A 16,856-nucleotide genomic window follows, 5' to 3' on the forward strand; every position below is an offset into this window, starting at 1 on the left:
TTTTTTGACTCCTTGTGATGTCAGGTTGAAGCTGTTTTACATCACATGGCTGTGTCTGATCACAAGATATTTTTAAATGACAGGCAACATCAGAGATTCAGTTCTTCATAAGGAAATAAAATTTATTTTGTGAATGTTATATAATTATATATTTTAATCATGGATTTTTATTACTGATGCAATAATGTGCAAGTAGAATTGTAATGTTGTGGCTGGTTGAGATGGAGATATTTATTTATATTTATATAATATTACATGGAAGTAGCCTACTCAAACCTATAAGTAAGTAGTGGAGTAAATGCTCTTAGTTACTTTCCACCACTGAGTACTGATTAGAATAATTCATATCCTCTTTTATGACTTAGAAATTAGGACTAAATGATACGAAGCTCTTGGAACCCAATGTTATGAACTCATAAAGGCCAAACATGACACCAAGACATCAGCAACCATCACATTAATCGTTGTACTGCAGTGTCTTCTCAGTCTTCTTTCCTTCTGTATTGCTCTTCTCTGTCTGGATTTAATTCATCCATAAATTCAGTATTTAGTTGTAGATTTGTCGCCCAAACTAGGAGACATCCCATAAAGTTTAACCAAGCGAAGTGCTGAGAACTCTCAAGCTTAACCCATTAGCTCTTGATTTTCGAGGAAATGAAGCCCAGCAATGTGGTGACGTATTTGGAGACGAGGCAGAATGTGTTTTGAAAGACAGCAAAGAGGTGGCTGCGTGTCATATGTGTGTTTAGAGGGTGTCGCTGAATGTGTCGTATTTGTGTGATTCCTGACCTCAACATGGGGGCTCACTGGTGGGGCTTCAAAGAGTACAACTGCAAATATTTGACTAACGTCATATACTGTCCAGTAGTCAGTTTGAGGAATAGCTTTCCCTCCCTTAAAAGGAAATGTTTGACACGGAGCTTCAAAAAACATTCTACAGATGTGTTCTTCCCAGTACCAGCATATCATAAACAAGATGCTTTTTTTCCAGAAGGTCTAGAATATGTCATAGTTTAAAGCTGACCAGATAACTTCTGTTATCGCATATCTCATGTTCTCATTTATCACATCAAAAGCTCCATCTGGCTTTGAACAGGAATGTGTAATATGCACGAGGCTGAAACATTTTTGGGATGAACACAGGTGTCCTCGGAGTCAGGAAAGACGTAACAACCTCCGCTAAGAGCTCAGCCATCACATGTCAGCTACAGTTGATGAATGAGACAGATTTCAGTTGTAGGAGTACTGATAGTATCTTAACAACGCATAGGTGCAGACAGATCCTGCTCATGCATGCAGTGGAATATGTGTATATACAGCGCAGCAGCTGCTTGAAAACTTCCTAGAACATGCAGTCATTTGTACCAAGCACTGTCTAACTAATTTTTTTTTTTTTTTTTTTTTTTTCCTGCAAAGTTCACAGCCTGCCTCTCAGGTGAACTTGCAGAGGCAGGAACAGTGATCATTAATAACCCAAAAATCCCAGATCGTAAAAAAAAAATCAAAACTGCTGTGTTCTGTTTCAAAGAACAGGGCAGGTCTGGATAATAAGCATCTCAGCGATGATGAGGGCACCGCTGAAGAATGTTCTCGATCAGATCCACATGAGTGATGTCACCACCGCTGCAGTTAAGTCAACCAGATGGCATGAACATATACTGCGCGTCCTGCAAATCATTAAAAGCAGGAGGAAGGTCATGTGGTGTCACGTTTGCAGCTACTGTGCTTTTTATCTGTATTAAAAAGCTCAGCTTACAGTGATTATCACTTACTGTGCCAGGAAAATACATCAACACACTGTTACACACGCACACTTTTTGCTTATTGTCTGCGAGCTGTTTTCCCCTCACACAGCTTTGTTTCCATTGCAAACTCACAACAGTTGAACTTCCTCGTAAAGGCCTACATGCGTTGTGCAAGAATAGTGACTAATAGAATACAGAATTATCAGTTTCATTGGAAGTGCACACGTGTAAATAGTGTGAGTCAGGATCATTTCTGCAGTACTGTTTATTACCCAGTTTCAGATCGAGCAGTGAATACAAAATGTCCAAATCTGCCCTAACTACCACTTTGGTACAGGTTGCTCAGTGTTTGATTTTTGCTGAAACAGTTGTAGCCATTTTGGCTTATGGACTATAACTGGACTAATGCTTCATTCTTTATGTTGATAGCAATAGCAATATTTGAGTTTAAAAAATCCTGCAAAGATATCCCAGCTAATATTTACATTTTTCCCCGAAAAGATAAACAAAGTACCACAAATATATCTTTGGCATTTTTGTACTTCAGTTCATTGATATTTATGGATCAACATATACTGATACCAACCAATCCGGCGAGAAGAGATTTTTCTTCTCATTTGAAAGACTTTAAGGCGTGAATCGGTGAAATGATCAAATGTTTCACAAGAATAAAGCAAAAGTTACAGAAAAGTCAAAGAAAAATAAACATCATGTGGTGTAAGTTGCAGTTTGTGTTGTTTTAAGCGAGCCTGTATAACAGCAGTCGAATCTCCAAATCAGAGTTTTGTATTAAGACGGACTTGAAAATGAAATGTGAACCTGTATGTTTTAGTCAGTGGTCATAACTATCTAATTCAGAGCACTTTTCACCTTTAGTAATGCGGTTTTTCTCTTTATGATTTTGCGGGAGCGTTTGTGATGAGTAGCTGCCAAATTAAACTCTGGCACCAGGTACGTACGCTTGATCACCCACAAAAAGAAACATTAGAATATTAAAAACATAATGAAAAACCCAACTAAACAGCAGCAAGTGAGAATTTCATCCAACAAAAACCTGGACTCTGTAACACTAGACATTTTGCCTTTCTTTTCCCTTTGGTATAAAGTGATCCCAGACCAGCTGGCTTGGTAAACATGACATTACGTCATAAGAGTCCTAGGTATTCAGAAGGTTGTGTTTCAGGCTGGTTTCTGTCATCTGGAGATGTCAGCATGTGAAGTCGCCCGGTGTAGCTTTAAATGGTAAACATAGACGGATGAATTGTAAGGTTTGACTTGTGGTTCGTATTTGCATACTGGGTTCAGTGCATCATATATTCTAACAGTATGTTCCAAATGTGAGCTCGGATTTAGGTTTGTTTTTTTTTTTACGCTATGCATGAAACCAAAGGATACAGATGGCCATAAAATTCGCTCCCTGCCCTTCAGTTCCTTACAAAACAACAAAGGCAGGGAAAAGGCCTGCCGTGGCGTGGCCGTATGCAGTGTGTGTGTGTGTGTGTGTGTGTGTGTGTGTGTGTGTGTGTGTGTGTGTGTGTGTGTGTGTGTGTGTGTGTGTGTGTGTGTGTGTATCTGTGAGCTGAAGTCATGTTTAAAGTAACATCTGTTGATGGTTAGGATGCCGCTCTCGCTCTCACACCCCTGCTGCTCCTGCAGTACCCGGCGCGCAATGAGGTCATCACTCACGGACGGCTGCTCGATCGACAATTAATCAGAGGGGAGCCAGGTTCATCCCCAACCCCCTGCCCATGCTTTTTAGGACTTCCAGGGAGGAGGTCAGTCAGCAGTCAGAGGCTTCCTGCTACAAAAAAAGATCAAAATAATAAAAAGCAGCAGGAGATGAGGACTTTATAAACGTGTAGCGCAGGAGTGTGTGTGCATTGAGAGAGAGAAACTGGCGTTGCGCGTTATAGTATGCAATCACTACTTGCTGCTTTCCAGGGCCCAGTAAATGGAAATGATTACATTCAGCTAACATGCATCACACAACAACGGATTAACGAGAGTCAGGCCTGGTTGCAACGTGGTGCCTCTCTTACCGTACATGTGAAGCCGCTCTCAAAACACAGAGAGCTGTTTCAGCTCTCCTCAAACAAGTGATAAGTGGCTTTTCTCTTAGAAGTCGAAACTTTTTGGAGTTTGCCGTTTTTCTAGCCCTCTGTAATAATGTTTTGGAAACAGTGCAGAACAGAACGGAAGCTGCTGAACAAACTCTGGGTTTTGTTCTTGGGCAAAGGACTAAAATGTCGTTTACTCAAGCTCCTCAGGGATTCTCTGTTTCTCCCTGCTTGAGGCAGTCTCGATGACACGTCTACCTCAACATCTTTAGACGGTCAGTGGACTGTTATATGACAGAAATATATCTTCTCTGTCTCTTGTTAAAACTTTCCTGTGATCAGCACCGGATGTTTTAACAGTACAGAGTACATCCCCACTTTTATTGACTGCTGGATAACTCTGGTTTATTTGAGTCTATCAGTACTTTACTCACAACAGTGTTGGTTGAGACCTGGGAACAAAATCCTCCTAGCAGCACAACTAAATAAAAATCTAAATAATTAACACCTTAACTTGCACAGTTTGTATGTTAAGTGTTAAAACTTAACACAGACTATGTGTTATTTTTGGCCGGGTGCAGTGAGTTCCTGAAGTGTCAGCTGGTTCCTGACAACCTCACAGGAAGCCACTGCATCCAGCCAAGAAATAGTCCCACACATAATCTATAGACCAATCAGCTTGCCTGACACTCAGGTCTGTACAAGATGTTGCTGTTGACAAAGTTATAATAGATATCCAGCAAAAACTACTTTTACATGATCTTTACAACCAGGGTGTGACACTTATTGTTCAGTTTAAGATATGGACACTGTGTTGTTCCTCATCTATGAACCCAAAAGGAGCTGAGCCCGCACATGTACATTTACAGCAGCTCCATATAGTATAACTCATAATTATCTGTGTGGTGTCACTGAAAAATATAATGTCTCATATGAGGATTCTCTGGACAAACAACTCAGGGAGGGAATGAGGTAAGAGGACACCTCCGAACACACACGTTTACCTAATAACTTCACACTCGCTCACATCCACGACTGTAACAGAGCTCTCAGCTACATAAACAAGGCTGCGTCCAGCCACTGAGGACAGATGACAACAGCAGATGTTGAACACCACCCCACACATTTTTACTCGCTGCTATGTACACGCACTGACGCTGAAGTCCACCGGCGAAACCAAGACTGAAAAAATACACCCTCATCAACTATTTCCATGGTAATCTGGCATCTCGTTGAACATGCAGTGTGATTGATGCTTCTCAGAGCCATTGGGCTAGTTTTTTTTTTTTTTTTTTTTTGTTCTCCTCTCAGTCGTATAAATATTTGGCCTTTTCTCACGCGGTAATTAGCTCGACCCTGGACGTAGGCCTATTTTTCATGGCAGCCTGTTCTTCCTGACATGCTCGGTGACAAAGCGCAGACCGTCGTCACACAGGCCTCTGGTCCAACTCAAACACTCTGCTACGGCTAAAGTGCTATGATGTGATTGTCCCAAATAGGTCAGGGGGCCGACCTCCAGCTGTGTGTCCTTTTTATGAAATTAATTGCTGAGGGTGCACGTGTGTGTGTGTGTGTGTGTGTGTGTGTGTGTGTGTGTGTGTGTGTGTGTGTGTTTTTATGGACGTGAGTGTCTGTGTGTGTTGTAGTTGAGTTCCTGGGTTAGTGCACATACCCTCTGGGTGTGTGTGGGTGTGTGAGTGTGTGATATGTGATATTGCTGAGGAAACAGTAAACAGAGCACTGCCCAGTAATGCTCTCTATGTGACATTTACAGAAGAAATCAGTGGGACGTGTTTCCACCTCAGGCCTCTGTCTCGGCTGGCAATGTTAAACAGCACTTCCAAATAATTCAACACAGGTTCATCTCGCATTACAGCGTTTTATGGATCACGGTTTCAACATTGGGGGCGTTAAGACGTCTGCAACATGCCTGTACAGTAATCTAAAATGGTTGTAATGTCTCATAATCCGGCACATTTACAGTATAATGCCTCATAACATGACACAGATGGAATTACAGCTGTGATGAGATGTGTGTGCAATTTGCTGCATGAAGAGACGCAGCAGGCTTTAGTCTGTTATCAGGGCTCCTAAATGAATCATGCATGGTTATATTTCATAGTACGTGATAGTATAAGTGTTCAGGATTCCTGTTGTAGTACAGAAAGGGGGCCACAGCCATGCGCAGCAATGCTTTGAGCTAAATGCTATACAGTAAATGTTGCTAGCATGGCTAAAAAGCAGTTTGTGGTCTTAGGTCAGTGGACAGGACAGAGTAATGAAAAGTGCAAGCAGTTCAAAATTCAAGCAGTGGTAATAAATTTTTATGAATATGGACATTTCAGAGAATTACCACGTAATAGCACATTATGAAACACCTGATCATCAAGTGTCCTTCATTATTAGCTGCTGCCTCTGACTTTCACTGGCACTGAAATGCAGACTTATTGTAGCTATATGATAGTTTTCCAGGGATATGGTTTTTCACTTCAAATATCCGCAGTGCTACCATAAAGCAGAGCTGTAAATGTAAAGCTTACTTGTGTATTTAAGCTCAGACCTAAATTATCTGTCGACAAAGTCTTGCCTCCGACTCTCGGTCACTGGATCATCTCCAGAAAAAACTCTTGGGTTGCTCCAGGTTTGTGCAGAGTGGTTCAATAAAGGGTGATAATAAAAGTAAAGGACCTACTCTCGGTCATGGGAAAAACAATAATGGAATTCCTTAGGGTGGATTTTCCCACGTAATCCTGATGAACACTTTGATTTAATGCTAACATTACATAGGTTTATTAAGACACGTAGAAGCTGGCAGCGCTGGGTGGCAGAGTTGGCCCGTTCTTTTACTAGCTGACAAACTACTCTTGAGCAAGGCACTCAAGTCTCAGCATTATTCCGTGGCCACTATTCTTATCCTGCACAACACAAGGTCATGGGAAAAGAGAAAAATTTGATCGCACTACTTCCACTCCGTCTGCTGACATGGCTCAAGAGGCCCTCTAACTCTGAAGAACATGCTGACATTGACTCATAAAGACACCCCCACCGCAGGGACAGTGAGGCAATTAGAGATGACAGATCGTGCTAAAATAAGAAAGCTGCATCAGCTGTCATTTTTGGGTTCAGTTTGATACTGTACTTAGCGGCTGAATTCATGTGTGGACTTTAAAGCGTGCGGTGTTGTCACTTGAATGTCACTTGACGTAGTTGTGCTTTTACTGTTCTGCCTCTCGGCTCTTAATGGAGCATGCAGTGCACGTCACTGTGGTTGGTCTGTTGTAGTTCTGTTACTTTTACTATTTACGTCTGATGTAAAAGCTGTTTGGGTTAGGAGGCAAATACAGCTTTGAAAAACTGGAATCAACAGCCTAATACTCATTGACACCCTAATTTCCAGAGCTCATTGACTCTGTCTTATAAGCAACAGGATGTTGGCAGATGCAATTTTCTTTTAATGTAGCAGAAGGGCATCCAAAATTAGCATTTAAATTAGACATTAGAGTCTAGAAAGTGTCAGTTCTCCCCTCCAACCAAAATGAGATTTTCCATAATTGCTTTCAAATCATATGTCACCAATTCTCTCCCAGGAACCAACACAAATACATTTACACACCGCAGGGCTGAAGTAACGATTGTGATTATGTTTTTTCTTGTAATGGAAGCCTGGCATCTTTCCTCAGTGACCGCCTGAGCTCTCGTTTTCACACATACACTGACCTCTCGCGCTCCTGCTCCAGCAGGTTGGTGAACTCGTCGCTTTTCTTCATGAACTCTCCGTGGTTCCTCTTCTCGTCCTCCAGCTTGTACAGGGCCTGTTTGTGCGACTGTTCCACCATCAACAGCTGCTCCAGCATCCGCCGGTGTGTCTCCCTCTGCTTCTCCACTAACTTATCCAGCTGTGGATGGAGGACAGAGAAACCAAACCCTCTGTCACATTTGGACTGCTGTGTTAGTCAGTCACATGCATTGAGGGTATTTTAGGCTAAAGGTTTGGCGTTACCTCGACCATGGGCTTCTCATAAATGTCCTCCTGGAGGTCGTCAGACTTGCCCTGGATGGTGTCTCTCTGCAGAGCCTGTAGGACCTTCTGTGGTGTGACAAAACCATATTTGGCCTCCAGCAGGGCCAGGTCGATTTTCTCTGCCCTCAGCACGGTGATCACCTCATCTCTGGCCTGCAGTATGAGAGAGAGAATTTAGTTAGACTCAAATTTGTGAACTGTAAATTGTCAGTTTGAAAACCTCCACTGGGTTGAAAAATAGATCCAGGTGGCAGCAAGTAATTCTCTCCATCAGACTTCTTTACATACTATCAAGATTTGCCTCAGGAAGGTGCAATTTTCTTTTTATTCACTTCACCATTTATTACTGTGCAGAAGTGGCTCTCAACCAGGGGTATGTGCTCCCAAGGAGGTACTTCTGCAAATCCAAAGGTATGACCAAATCTACTGCAAAAAAGACAGAGTGATGGAAAACTATCGAACAGTTTATTGAAGATATCCCATTTGAGTAAGGGGCAAATTGAGGGGCTGTTGGGAACCATCGTTTTAAAGTTTGAGACACTTTCTTAATTTAATTTCTCTTCTGTAGCTTGGTATATTATCTGCAAAAGAACAAAGTTCAGTGCTATGGAATAGATACTTCCGTCTATGCTCTGTTGTTTCCTTGTCCTCTATCTAGCCCCTCTAACTTCAGCAGTAAGGCCTTGTTGCCTTTGCCCTTGTTGATATCATACAACACTGCCAGGGGATTCCTGGATCCAGAATCACAGGAAGTCTCCTCAGCTGTTAGCTGTCCATTAACACATTTTAGTCCGTCTTGAGTGCCCACTGTCGACTGAGTCACCGTGTCTGACTCTATGTCCGACTGGGGTCGGTGCCATGTCTGCAGGCCTGTCTGCTGCTCTACTGGCTCAATGTTCCCAGGGCTAAGTCCAAGTTTGCTCATGCTTTTGCGCCATCGCTACAGTTTAGATTACCTGCAGCTCTCCCTCCAGCAAGCTCAGTAGAAAGACGAGGTCATCTCGGGAAAGGTCCCTGCCCTTCTCCCGCCGACCGCCCTTTGTAGCACCACTGGCGCTACCACTCCCACTGGCACCGGTGCCGTTCTTGGCCGTCTTGTTATTCCTCTGAATAGTGCCGGTGTCATCCGGCGGCTCACGGTGTCGGCTGCGGCGCTCGGCCCTTCCTGAGGGCTCCTCTCGCTCTGCAGATCGCTTGCGTGTGTCGGCCTGCTGCTGCACTGGCTTGGCCTTGGTTATGTCCTCCAGACTGTTGCTGCGGGATCGCATGTTCTTCTACCTGTTGAATGAACGGAAGATGAGAGGATAAGGATGTTTGTTTTTTTTCAAATCCTGCTCGCAGATATGCACCATGTGTCTTGCGTGTGTGTCTATCTAAGTGTCTTTGTGTTTCTTGCATTATTTATCTTTGCATTAAGTCCCAAAGAAACAGCGAGCAGAATCCATAATGTGCCACATTTGAATCCATGACCTTGACTTTGAAGGACGTAGAAAACAAAACATTCCAATGCTTTTAAACTGTCATATGCAATCAATCTGGGAGGTTTAGTGCATTCCAGGACTCACTTTGTGACTGATGAAATGTTTTAATTTACATTTTCTGGCCAGAGGATTTGTGCATTAGTGTGAATGGATGCCACTTTCACTCATTGATGCTCTACATATCACAGACTGCCTTTAAACAAACCCTAAACATAAATAAGAAAACACTGCACCAAACAACAGGCACAAGAAACGGTACAGGACCACTAGCAGTAGAAATGTTTGAGTCTGGGCTTTCCCGTCATCGTCCTTGGACAGTGTTCACGTCTAAACATAATTTGTGTTTATTGCATGTCAGACTGTACAGATATAACCTGTTCTGTCATCATACTGTAAGTAGGCCATAAACTAGACCTGCGTCCTACATGCAGTTCCACATTTGTCATCTATGCAGCTCAGCAGCATGTCGTCATTGCCTTCCGTATTATTATTAGTCACTCAGCGGAATAGAGTCATCATCACCACATCGTACCACCGGCCACAGAGCTCGATTATGCCACAAATTTTTGGAACTTTAGTCCTGTCGCAATGAATTACCCAAAGCTGTCGGCCGTCATTCATGGCTGATGAATTTCCCCGCAACGTGAATTTTTGTTTTTTGTTTTTTTTTCTAGAAATAGGCAGCCAAATCAGTCTGCCAGAGGATTTAGGCACTGGAGCGCTGTGGTCTGCTTGTGTACCTACTTTGTCTGTTTTACAGATGTTGATAGGTGGTCTGGTGTGTTTGGGCCTGGAGAGTGATCGGAAAAAGGGGTAACAGATGACTTAGTGAGCTATGAATAAAAAGCATCATGGCTACCTACCAAGGTCTGTTTGGAGTATACAGTGCGTCTTTGTAACATCTGGCTTATGAATGGGCCATTCAGTAACTCACTGACGGCGATTAATCAATTTATGATAAATAGATGAATGTCGTAAGCTGCAAAACTCACAAGGCAAAAGAAATGTAAGCTCTTCTGCCAAGTAATTTATTACCTTTTCAGCATTATGTTCAGCTAAAGTAAATATATAAAGGCAAACCAGAGCTGAAACAAAAGCATGCTGGGACTCATTTCAGAGTGTTTGATGTAAGAGAGAATAATCTGCCCAAAGGCATTACATCATCATCTATCCAGCTTGACTCACATCAAAACGTCTCCAACTAATTGAGCTTGAGAGTTGCTGTTCCAGCTAAAGACGGTATTTCACAACAGTGTACTTCACTTTTATTTTTGTCATTTGTAACTGCGCAACACGAAATAATGACGTCAACTTTAACAATGTATGCCTGACAATAAATGATGAAATTTTCGAACCTCCCGGTCGCTCGGAAATGGGTGATTGTTTTATCTGCGCTTGGGTAGTGCATCCATACGGACCACAGAGAAATTTTGAGTTGTTTACAGAGCAACTGATTAACTGATATTTGCTTGTATGAAAAGGAGGATTAGCAAAACACAGGATAATGGATAAAGGATCTTATAATAACTGAAACTGCTGATCAACTTAAGAATTTGTAAAATATCTTTAACAAGATCATTGTTAAGAGTTTCACTGCAAGATAGATCTGTTTTCAGTTTATATCCAGATTTACTTTTCCATGTGCCATCAAACTTCATTCCAACTACTTTACGACTGCTACCGAATTATTTATTCATGATACAATATAGTTCTACTCTGCAATTTTTCACAAACTTTTTACTTCACTCTCTTGGCAGTTATTGAGCAGATTAAGATTTTACACACAAAATAACATGCAATAAAAATAAAAACAAAAAACAAATCATATTTATAAATGAAACTACCCAACAGATTACAATGTAGTTCAAATTTAGCTCAACCTTCACCAGCTACCGCACGAAACCTCTGCTTACGTCGATGCATCAGTAATAAGGGATGTTTCTCCTGAATACCTGCAGTGCAAACTTTTCATTTTAATACCTTGTTTGTTGCTTGTAATACATCTTTTATTTATTTGTCTGTTCAATAAAACAAGGGAAACAAGGTTAGAATAGTAAAATAATATTTGTCACTGAGACAGAAATGAAAATCGCACAACACCGATTGAACTTGCCTGAGACGGCCTAATTGGAGCTTAGAAACAATGTGTTCGACACTCCTGCGATGTGTGTCCAGCCTCTGTGTGAGGCCCTCTGACAGTTTATGAGTAAGAAAGATGGCTGGGTGATTGCATTGTGCACACTTTAGGCAAGGCGCCACATGATTCAGAGCTGAGGTAATTCCCTGCAGTCTAAGACAGACTCCACATCGACTTACTCAGAGATCTGGGCTACAGGCGATAGACAGAACTGCTCAAAATGTGTGTGTGTGTGTGTGTGTGTAAGTGTGTGTGTGTGTGTGTTGGTACAGATTGAAGCAATGTGCACGACTGTCTGTACAGTATGTAAAAGACACAGTACAGTTTGTGTTTGTAATCTTACCCAGAGCATAATTAGAACCTTTCTAATGAGGAGCTGTTGTAGATACACAATCAACTCTGATTATACTCAGCTATTAGTCTCTTCAGCACAACTGCGGCCTTGTTAAATTTACAAAACAGATGATGCAACAAACACACAGATGCTCACACCAACACAGTGCATAACAACTGTGGGGATACAGGTTTGAGCTGAGATTGTGCAACAAATCCAAGGGTCACAGACATGTAACGCAGCCCCGCTGGGATTCCTACATGTGCAAGTATCACGTATCTGCAAAATCTCCAAGATGGATCAGAAATATATCACATAGTTCATAAAAAGGTTCACTGAGGGGACGGGAAAATAGCTTCACATTGGATCTGATGTATCTCCAAATCAGTCCCTTACTGTCCTGGTGGGAGTTGAATAAATGAGTTTTGAGATCAGTGTTGTATCTCTGGTGAGTGATGGTCCCGATTTTTGTGAACTGCGCTATTGGTTACTGGAAACTTGGAACAAACGCAGTCAAAATTGGAAACACCGGAATGGTGAGCGAAAGTCCAAAAGAGCTGTCCAAAACTGTGCTGATTTGTGTTCACAGACTGATGTGAAAATAATCTGTTGAACTGTAGTTACACTGCTCAAAACACCTTTCTTTCATTATACAAATACTGATTCCATTCAGGGATTTGTCCATAGAAGATTTGAATGAGATCAGCGCTGCCTAAAATACACTTAATGTACTGAAATTGTTAGATGAACATAATCAGCTCTCACAGATTTATATCCAAAATAAACTTTTTAAATGTGAGAAAAAAAACAAACTTGATTTTGATGATGTAGACCTCAGCTGATTCACCTACAGTAGATAGGATAAAACCAGAGTTAATCCCAATGTTACGATTCAAATCCCATCACCTGCTGTCAGTTTTACAGCAACACAATGCAAATCTAAACAAACACAGGCCATAAATAAAGTTTGGCAGCAGTGCCAAATGAAAGTGTAAAAAGAGGCTGTTTTTGGAAATTTCCTTTCGGCCGCCCTTCACTGGAGGAGGCGAAAAACACTGGCTCTTAAAATGCTCATATAAGCTGTGTACGCACATATTTTCTCCATGACTGTGTTGTGTTGTCCGCATCGTCGGCCTGGAGAAGGTGTGAAGGCAAAACTGCCAAAACGCAAAGTTAATTGGCCACCATCTGTGACGTGAGACCTCGAATAACCCTGTCAGCCATTTTTATCAGATTAAGTCGATGGATATTTGAATAGATGCAGGTAAAGAAGTCTTTTAAAACCAGGTGAGCAGATATAAACAGCAATATTTCAAATGAAGTCCAGTCGTCATGAAGTAATGAAGTACAGTTATCGTGTTCGTACCTGTGCTTCTAAGGCAATAACGCGTCACGATTTCCATCTGCTAAAGTAGTAATTGACAATAACGGCATGATTAAACGGGTGTGTGACATGTGTTAAACTGCCCAGAGATGACTTATCCATGCTTCGTCCTCTTACTAATCCCATCCAGTCAGTGTCAGGCGTTTTTGTCAGAGGAGCTTGAATAAAGTCCAATAATTTTTCATTTTGTGAGCAGGATCTGTGCCAGAAGGTGATGTTATGATTAACAGGTGCTCAGATCTTACGCAATAGACTTGGCTGCTTGGTTTGCTTTTGGCAATAAAGGCACCACTGAATAGAATCATTTCAGCACAAGCACGATTATACGCAGAGGGAGAATTAATGAATTTATTTTTATTTTTTTGTTAGGAGTCTCTATGACTTTTCATGTCAGGTATGCGAACAGTTAGATATGGATATATAACATAGTAGCTTCTCTAGAGGATCAGGTTTGTACCAAGTGGACACACAACAATACTCATGCTGCCAGAGCAACATTTGTTTTTCCACCAGAAAAGATTTGAAAAGAGTGTAACATGCTGATCTCATGGTATACCATGTTTACCACTATGTTTTGTTAGCATGTTAACAGATGCTAATTAGCTCTAAGCACAAAGAACAGCGGAGGCTGATGCCTAGTTTGGGTGTATTGAGAGAGTTGGTTACAGCACCACCATGCTTGCTATTTTGTAGCAATCCATCCACTAGACGTTGAGACATTTCACTTAAAACCACAAACACCAACATCATGGTGGCACTCGAGGAACTTTCAGATTAGTCCTTAGTACACCATGGATATCTGAACAAATAACAGTAGTATATAGGAGGTGAAAAATTTGAGCACCATTGCCACACTGCTAGCACGGCTCAAGATTAGCAATATTAATAAAAAAAGTTTGCTTATTCATTCATAATTTCTCGTTCCTTTTTTTTTTTCCTCCTTTCCTGTGGTCCTTCCATTACCTTGTGCTCTCATTAAGCAGCGAGGACAATGTCCGAAGCCAAAAGCAAAGCTGTTACTGGAAACAGTTGGCAGTTTGGACAAGTCTAGCCGGGACCACCAACTAGCTACCAGGTCAAAAGGCTTATTCATTCAAAGAGTTTTTATGCAATGACTCTGTAAGCCAGTCAGCCAGCCAGTCACTAACTCATAAACCCCATAAAGTCCGTGTATAATGGCCATCGAGTAATTTTATCACATATCTGAACGCTTTAGAAACGATTAAGCTTATTATTTTGGAGCTTTATGATTGTGAATCTTTTCTATGACTATTGGGACTCGCAATCTAAACTAGCAGTACCCCCTGCCACACACACACACACACACACACACACACACACACACACACACATAAGAGCCTTTTCCCAGATGTTTCCTAAACTCTGTCAATATACCTTGAAGTACATGTTTACCAGGACATCAGGATCTTTTAAAATGAACTCTTAATGTCTCTGAGAGCTAAAAAAAAAAAAGGGCTTTTTAGTGATGACTTCACTTTTCATGTGAGCTGGAAGTACTGCAGAGGGAGGGCCGTTAAACTCAAGAGGGTGAAAGGTGAGGAAACAGGTGTGCTACAAAAACTATACCCCTTCACTCTTTTCTCGCTCACACACGCACACGCACATGCACAAACGGCAGCCTGTGTGGACAATTGGCATGCGAGCAGTAATGCACAGACACGCACAGAACATATGCATGCATGTACACACCCACCGCTGCACAGGCACACACAAATCACAGAGTAAATTCCTGCAGCCTGACATCACGCCGCTGTCAGCGTGATGGAGGAGAGGAGAAATGCAGATCAAAAGAGATCAGAGAAAGGGAAGAGAGGGGAGGGAAAGATGTAGGAGCAGCAGTATGTTCTTTGGAGGATCTGCTGGTAGTCCGCAGCTTGGTGTACACACGAAATCATCACTTACTGTAAGTTTTAAGTATGGACTTTCATGTATGAGTTTGCAGACAGCTCCATTTCTCTGCCTTTTAAAAATCCCACTGGATAAACTCAGACATGCATGATGCATACAAGCCTTTTTTTCCTGATGAGCAGAGACAGAATGGTCACTTGTAGTGTTATTCCTATTCTTTTCGCACCTTTAAACCGGCATTGATAAAATTACTCCGTCTGATTTATGTAATTTTCCTTTTGCATCTGTATAAATGGTTACAGTTAGCATCCTAGCATTAGCAATAGTCTGATAAGAGAAATGATGGTTGGTGGATTTCTTTTGGCATTTTGTGCCTGAAATTAAGAACTAATGTGACATTTTGGTTTATTTGCCCTCTTGTTGAAAGGTATATGAGAATATTGGTACCACTGTTGATCTTATCTAGCTCTCAGCAAAATAAGTGAATATCCCAAAATATCAAACTATTATGGAGCTGGTACTTTGTGAAGTGGGTTGGCAGGAAATCTGTCACAACATCAGATTTTAAACTAAGATTCCAGAATTGTTTTGCTGCTGTGGTCTTTTTAAATTTTGTGAATTGTTCTACAGGAGCAGCCTTCCTCTCTCCATAACCCACACAGTCTGTGGCCCATGAAAAATTGATCACGTGGAGGGGGGAGCTGGTTTCCCTCGAGAGCAGGGTATGACAAATCAGGTTTAAAATGCTCATTTTCATCTCAGCGTGTATTGACTCGGAGCAACACTGAAGAGTCATGTATCATTATCAGAGGTGACTGTGTACAGTAGTAGGTGAGCTTCCGAAGCTGTGGTGAAGTAAAATCAGATCAGATGTTGCTCGTTTTTCACGCCGTTAAAAGCCCTGGTCAGCTGTGATGAATGTGAGGTCACATCCAGGTACGAGATTGTGTAATCAGATATCTGTTTTTACACGCATTGTAAGCTAATGTGCAGTTTACTCTATTTATTTGCACTGTCCTTTGCAGTAAATGTGCCACACATGCGTGCATATTGCATTAGTTATTCATGAAATCAATTATTCATCCATCATTATTTACACATTCCTGCCGATTAACGTCACAAGATCTTAATTTTCATCCACGCACATCCATAATTATGTGTAAGCGTGTATGCAAGACCATGAACTGAAAGAGCAAAAAAAATAAATAAAAAGACAGAAGTAAAAGCAAGTGAAATTTAATGTCAGTGATGATTAAACTACAAACTTCCAGAGCCAGAGGAGGTCAGAAAGCCCTGAGATTCAAAATCACCACTTTTCCTTTTGGCTCAGTGGGAGGTTCAAATTTATTTGGCAGGGCAGAGTGAAAACATCTTGAAATAAGCTTGATAAGAATATATACGAGTTCATGTGCTAGATTTTCTAGTTGTCATAGTGTGGGAGTTATTACAGTTATATACTGTAGAATTAACTGTGCTTTAGCTTTCAGAACCCATTAAGAAAACGGTGCCTAGATGTTTTAATAATATGCAGACAGATAAACTGTGCTTCTATGGTTTCCGTAGATATGTGCCTCTAGAGAGCACAAGGACAGTTTTAGATGAATACTTTTGAAAAAAAGTGTAGGTCCTCTTGAGAATGGTTTTTTCCATTGTAAAATGTAAATATAGTTGTAGTGTTTTTACTTGTATTGTTGCTCTTAAAGTGTTATTAACCAGTGTTAAATGCATCAGGAGAGCTAACAGCACCCAAAAAAATCACTGTCAGAGAGCAGCACGCTGTGCCGGAGGGGTTTCCGTCATCGAGCCAAAAAAACGAGTGAAATGTTTG

General features: G+C 41.4%; 1 protein-coding gene across 2 annotated transcripts in view; it reads right to left on the reverse strand.

Moving 5' to 3' along the window:
* The window catches only part of filip1l (filamin A interacting protein 1-like), a 63,962-nt gene that overhangs the window by 32,362 nt on the left and 14,744 nt on the right, over positions 1-16,856 (reverse strand). For both annotated transcript variants that reach the window (XM_056370941.1, XM_056370942.1), the window contains exons 2-4: positions 8,780-9,101; positions 7,803-7,976; positions 7,520-7,698 (exon numbers count right to left, since the gene is read on the reverse strand). In XM_056370941.1, coding sequence (XP_056226916.1) covers positions 7,520-7,698; positions 7,803-7,976; positions 8,780-9,091 — 665 coding nt within the window. In that variant the 5' untranslated portion in view covers positions 9,092-9,101. The remainder of the gene's footprint in view (positions 1-7,519; positions 7,699-7,802; positions 7,977-8,779; positions 9,102-16,856) is intronic.

This window comes from Seriola aureovittata, chromosome 24 (genome assembly GCF_021018895.1).
Source record: "Seriola aureovittata isolate HTS-2021-v1 ecotype China chromosome 24, ASM2101889v1, whole genome shotgun sequence".
In the NCBI taxonomy this organism is placed as follows: Eukaryota; Metazoa; Chordata; class Actinopteri; order Carangiformes; family Carangidae; genus Seriola; species Seriola aureovittata.